This window comes from Papio anubis, chromosome 10 (genome assembly GCF_008728515.1).
Source record: "Papio anubis isolate 15944 chromosome 10, Panubis1.0, whole genome shotgun sequence".
Taxonomy (NCBI): Eukaryota; Metazoa; Chordata; class Mammalia; order Primates; family Cercopithecidae; genus Papio; species Papio anubis.
The window spans coordinates 86,135,951-86,141,950 of NC_044985.1; the positions used below are offsets into that span (position 1 = coordinate 86,135,951).

General features: G+C 35.4%; 1 protein-coding gene across 5 annotated transcripts in view; it reads left to right on the top strand.

The window, feature by feature from the left end:
• NOP58 (NOP58 ribonucleoprotein) overlaps positions 1-5,763 on the top strand; it is a 35,288-nt gene extending 29,525 nt beyond the window's left edge. For 2 of the 5 annotated variants that reach the window (XM_031651453.1, XM_031651455.1), the window contains 5 exons: positions 298-432; positions 757-818; positions 3,176-3,309; positions 4,954-5,093; positions 5,483-5,763. In XM_031651453.1, the coding sequence (XP_031507313.1) occupies positions 298-432; positions 757-818; positions 3,176-3,309; positions 4,954-5,093; positions 5,483-5,533 (522 nt within the window). In that variant the 3' untranslated portion in view covers positions 5,534-5,763. Of the gene's footprint in view, positions 1-297; positions 433-756; positions 819-3,175; positions 3,310-3,635; positions 4,110-4,300; positions 5,094-5,482 lie in introns of those variants that run through there. The other 3 variants (XR_004176623.1, XM_031651452.1, XM_031651454.1) reach the window with 3 other exon arrangements.
• The last annotated feature ends 237 nt before the right edge of the window (positions 5,764-6,000 follow it).

Here is a 6,000-nt window from a genome sequence, read left to right on the forward strand (position 1 = left end):
TGTCAGTGAGTAGAAAGTAAAGTTATTTTACAAAATCCAGTTTGAGCTAATTTTTGACAGGAACTGCTATAAAATCTTTTCAGCCACAGAATTGGTGGTGATGTATGGCCATTAGATTGTGGCAAAGATTGAAATACGATGGATGATTTGAATTGTATGATTCATAATAGTTTTGTAACTCCTGATTTTAAAACATCCTGGAATAAATGTGATAATTTGCTGGAACTGTCTCATGAGCCAGTTATTGAGGATTTTACATCTGAACATGGAATATAGTTCTTCATGTTTTTCTATTAGATTTCTCGAATGCTGGCAGCGAAAACTGTTTTGGCTATCCGTTATGATGCTTTTGGTGAGGATTCAAGTTCTGCAATGGGAGTTGAGAACAGAGCCAAATTAGAGGCCAGGTTGAGAACTTTGGAAGATAGAGGGGTAAGAATACCACATCATGCCTATTCCAGAAGTATTAAACTGTCAAAAGTTAATAAGTTGAGTAAATTTATGAAGTTACTTTATCTGCTAAACAGTTTTATGATCCTTGTTAGTATGTCTAAAGTATTCTTTTTGTGCCTACTATTAACAATTGCTATTATTTACCAAGAATTGATGTATACAATAGCATTTGCCATTAGGGTATGCTTTTCAAAATAACAAAAAATAGCAGAAATTGTTTGCTGGCCCACTGATTCACTAGACTGTTTAGTGTATTATAAAGTGACTTAGAATTGTATTTGTAATTTTTCCTTTTCGTCTTAGATAAGAAAAATAAGTGGAACAGGAAAGGCATTAGCAAAAACAGAAAAATATGAACACAAAAGGTGAGTACATTTAAGTGACAATGGGGTGAATAGTTTTTTTAAATGTTAATTATTGACAGCGATTTGTAAATTTCACTTTGATGTGCCCATAGTTTTTCAAATTTATTTAATTGACAAAAATTGTTTATTGTGTACATGTTATTTTGGAAAATGTGCACATTGAGGAATGATTAAGTCAAGCTCATTAACATGCATTGTCTTACATACTTTTTTTTGTAGTGAGGACACCTTAAAATCTACTTAGCAATTTTTAAGAATATAACACATTGTTAACTGTAGTTAACCATGTTGTGCACCCCTAATTTTTTTCCGTGCCATTTAGTTTTCCACATTAACTTCTAGTTTTCATTCATATACGTATTTATTCATTTCCAGATATTGATAGTAAATTTTTAAATCTAAGGTTTCTCTATAATATGTTCTTTATCAAAAAGTTCATTCAGCCGGGCATAGTGGCTCCTGCCTGTAATCCCAGCACTTTGCGAGGCCGAGGCGGGCAGATCACCTGAGGTCAGGAGTTCAACACCAGCCTAGCCAACGTGGTGAAACCCCGTCTCTACTAAAAATACAAAAAATTATCTGGGCGTGGTGGTGGGCGCCTGTAATCCCAGCCACTTTGGAGGCTGAGGCAGGAGAATCGCTTGAAACCCGGGAGGCGGAGGGGTGCAGTGAGCTGAGATTGCGCCATTCCACTCCAGCCTGGGCAACAAGAGCAAAACTCCGTCTCAAAAAAAAGTTCATTCAGAGTTAGTCCCTACAGAAAACTATTTTGTAAAAAGTATAAAGACAGAAAACAAGTCTAAAAATGGCTGAGGCATGATAAAGCATTCAAACTTAACTATCAGATTAACAAAAGATTTGTATGTGGAGGGGTATTTGGCTTATTATTTGAGGTAATGCTCAATGCTGGTGAGGTTGTCATGGTGGAGGCAGAATGTGGTATAGCTATTCTAGGAAGCCATTTCACAGTATGTATCAAGATTCTTCAAAATGTTCCCAGTCATTACCCAATAAATTATACTTTCAGGGCTCATAAACCTTCAAGAATTTATTTATTTATTTGGTTCTTTAATTTTATTTACTTATTTTTTTTTTTGAGATGGAGTCTCTCTCTGTTGCCAGGCTGGAGTGCAGTGGCGTGATCCTGGCTCACTGCAACCTCTGACTCCCCAGTTCAAGAGATTCTCCTGCCTCAGCCTCCCAAGTAGCTAGGATTACAGGCATATACCACCACATCCAGCTAATTTTTGTATTTTTAGTAGAGCCGGAATTACACCATGTTGGCCGGGATGGTCTCGATCTCCTGACCTCATGATCCACCTGCCTCGGCCTCCCAAAGTGCTAGGATTACAGGTGTGAGCCACAGCGCCTAGCCTCCTTCAAGAATTTTAATAGTAAAATCTTACACTATAAGTGGATAAGGAGAGCAATATATAGTAACATTAGCAATTATAAATACATATTTAAGTATAATTAGTGTGTTCTGGAAGGAAATCAAATGTGTTTCTGTGGGCATTCACATTTTCTTTTTTGTGAATTTTCCAAGCTTTCTACAATAGCCATACATTCTGCAATATTTACAGTCTGTAACTTATTATCTCTAGTTGACAAACATGGGTCTTTGTTTCTTAAATTGTAAATGCCTTTAACCTTTAAAAATTAAATAGTCATGCAGTTTACAAATCTGCTTAAGAAACAGAACATTTTTTAACTTGTTTTGAACCAATTTTTTTAATGTTCCTGTGCAATTAATGCTTTTTACTTTAAACATATGCAGTTAAAGCATCAGTTCACATTTTAGGCACTCATTTCAGTATTTTCTTCCTGCTTACATTAGAACAAAAGCAAATGTTGGGTTCTAAGGAATCTTTTCCATGTGTATGTATTTGTATCCTTTCTTGTTCTGCTTGTGATCTTGTGATGAAGACTTCTATACTAAGCTTGGTTTAGATTTTTTGTTTTGCTTTTTTTTTTTTTTTCCTCCATTTAATTGCGCAGTGTTCTGAAAGTTGGATTGGTTCATTTTTCACTTTCTAGTTAGGTGTGAAGACATTTTCTTCTTTCATTTCCCCCATGCTGATTGAGTGTTTTCCTGTACCATAGTAACTACATTGATTACTAAATCAGAATTCATTTAGCTCACCACTTCTCTTGAATGTGATTGACCTACTTGAAAAATATTAATACCTTTAACTTTTGGAAACTATTAGTCTTCATAAACTACCCCAAAGCCACTAAAATGAAACAACATTGTGTGCTTATGTAAGTATTATCTAATGGCATTTTCTTTATCTCTTGAGAATTATTTCAATTACAGATGCTTGTAGAGATTTTCTAAAACTTTTTGGGTCTTTCAGTGAAGTGAAGACGTACGATCCTTCTGGTGACTCCACACTTCCAACCTGTTCTAAAAAACGCAAAATAGAACAGGTAGATAAAGAGGATGAAATTACTGAAAAGAAAGCAAAAAAAGCCAAAATTAAAGTTAAAGGTTAGTTTGAATTTTTTTTAACACAACTTATACTCATTTCTTTAGAACTATGGATTTTGTGAGTCTTACAAGTACATGCCATTGCACTTTATTATAAAACTGCTCGTTGAACGCTAATGGTGTTTTAATAATGCCATGATGTTCTCTGGGAATGATATTGTTAAATTTATCGGACTTCACAGAGGAAATGTGAGAAGTTTAGTCAAATTAGGTATTTTACTAAGAGTACCTAAACTTCAGTTTCTACTACATGAACTATTTTGAGAATTAAGAGAAAAAAGGAATGTGTTTTCTAAATTGGTTGTTGAAAATTTTTTGTTTTATAGTTATATGGAATTGATGGAACAGTGATTTTCTTCATTGTTTCTGTTATCTGGAGTGGACTAGAAGGAACACATACTGGTAGCCTGCCGTCATAGTTACAATATCCAGTAGGTGCTCACCAGTTAACTAGGCTGTCTTGTGAAGTTGATAAGCAGGGGTCCCATTATTAGTTAAACCTGGGTTTCTTGAACACCTACTAGCAAGTCTAGCAAAAGAGTAAAGCATTAACACAATGATTGCTTTAACTTGGTTTCTAAGTAGCTTAGTGGTCAAAAGTGTATGTTCTACAAATGTGGATAGAGAAGTAATTTATTTAACTTTTATTTAACTTTTACGCTTCTTTTTATTGAAAAGTAAGGAGATCCCTAAACCTATTAGTAGCATTTGAGGCACCAAACTCTGTCTTTTGTATCCTCAATTGTGTATCCAATAAGCTTTTCCGATTTATCTGTCAATTTTTCATCCCACAATTTCCCCCCTTCCCCCCCCCCCCCCACAAGACAGAGTCTTGCTCTGTCACCCAGGCTGGAGTGCAGTGGCGTGATCTCAGCTGACTGCAACCTCCGCCCCCTGGGTTCAAGTGATTCTCCTGCCTCATCCTCCTGAATAGCTAGGATTACAGGCATGTGCCACCAGGCCCGGCTAACTTTTTTTGTATTTTTATTAGAGACAGGATTTCACCATGTTGGACAGGCTGGTCTTGATCTCCTGACCTCAAGTGATCCTCCCGCCTCAGCCTCCCAAAGTGCTGAGATTACAGGTGTGAGCCACTGCACCCAGCTGGTCAATGAATGTCTAATGATAGCTACGTGTTGAGTCCTTATTGTAATGTGTGCTAAGCATTATACTTTGTACTTTCTATGCATCATCTTTTTAAGTCTCGGTAACAATCCAGTAAGATAAGACATTCTTAAGTTTTATAGATGAGGATATGTAGTTTTACCAGGGGTAAATACAATTTTTCAGGGTTGTAGAGAGTAGACTAAACCCAGGCCTTCTGACTTCAGAGTGCAAGCTCTTAACCATTTCTAATATAATTGACTCTCTTCCCAATAATGATTGGAGATCAGATGACTGTTGTTTTAATCCTGATTTTTATACATGATTTCATGCTCGTGAGAAAATTGCCTGAGCTCTATCTGTATCGTTTGTTAAAGTTAGTGGTAGGCCTTGGAGAACCTTCCCAATTATAAAATAAACAAAACAAACATTGGGTAGTTGATGAGAATGACAGAAAAAACCTAGGACTCAAACGTTTTTGGAAAGAGTGAGATCTGATATAGTGTTAATTTGTTGTGCCTTTACACTTACTCTATTCAGTTGAAGAAGAGGAAGAAGAAGAAAAAGTGGCAGAAGAAGAAGAAACATCTGTGAAGAAGAAGAAGAAAAAGGGTAAAAAGAAACACATTAAGGAAGAACCACTTTCTGAGGAAGAACCATGTACCAGCACAGCAATTGCTGTATGTTTGTTTTTAATTATCGATGTTCACTTGGAGGGGCCAGTTCTCCACATTTAAATCTATTTTCTATATCAGAAATGAGCAGGCATTTTAAAAAATGGTTTTCATTGATGGGGAGGTAAAAGTGAAATGGCTTTGTTGTATTTATATTATAAAAGGCCATTTCCCAAATCTAGAATTTATTACTAAAAATTGAGTTTGCATTGAGAGGAAGAGTATGATTTGCTGAAACTTACTTTTATAGGTGGGGTTTTTATATTTTCAATTTTAATCTTTTCCCTGAATTTGTTTTCAAGGGAAACAGATTGATTTTGCATTTTATGAAGAAAAGTGATTAGTCACCCATACAATTACAGCTCTTTCAAAGCATTCTTGTTGGCTATTTTCAGAGTCCAGAGAAAAAGAAGAAAAAGAAAAAAAAAAGAGATAACGAGGATTAACAGAAAGGAATTACAACTGTATCACCTGGACACATCATGCTTAAGATTCAACTGGGAGCATACCAGGGATGCTCTCTAACATAACCAAGGGAAGGTTCAGTAAAACAAAGTGATTTATCATCTCTAACTTCAAACCTATTTGTGTCTTGACATCAACTCTGTTAACCTTATGTCATCATTTCTTAGAGTCTTTGATATACAAATAAAATTTTCTTTGTATATTAAGACAATTTTGTGATCTCTTTATATCTTGAGTAGAGAATCTTTGGCTCTTTCTGTAGTTTGCCATGTGATGATTATTGTTTTGATAATTATAACTGAAAAGTGAGAGTTTTTTTGAAATTTGACCTTTTGGAAGGCAGTGACTAAGTGGACCAATTCAAGAACCCTACTCTAATGTGTTTCTTTTGCCTTTTTGGACTACTTTTTATTTTCCACCTATTGTCTTTCTACCTCTCTTTATTTAA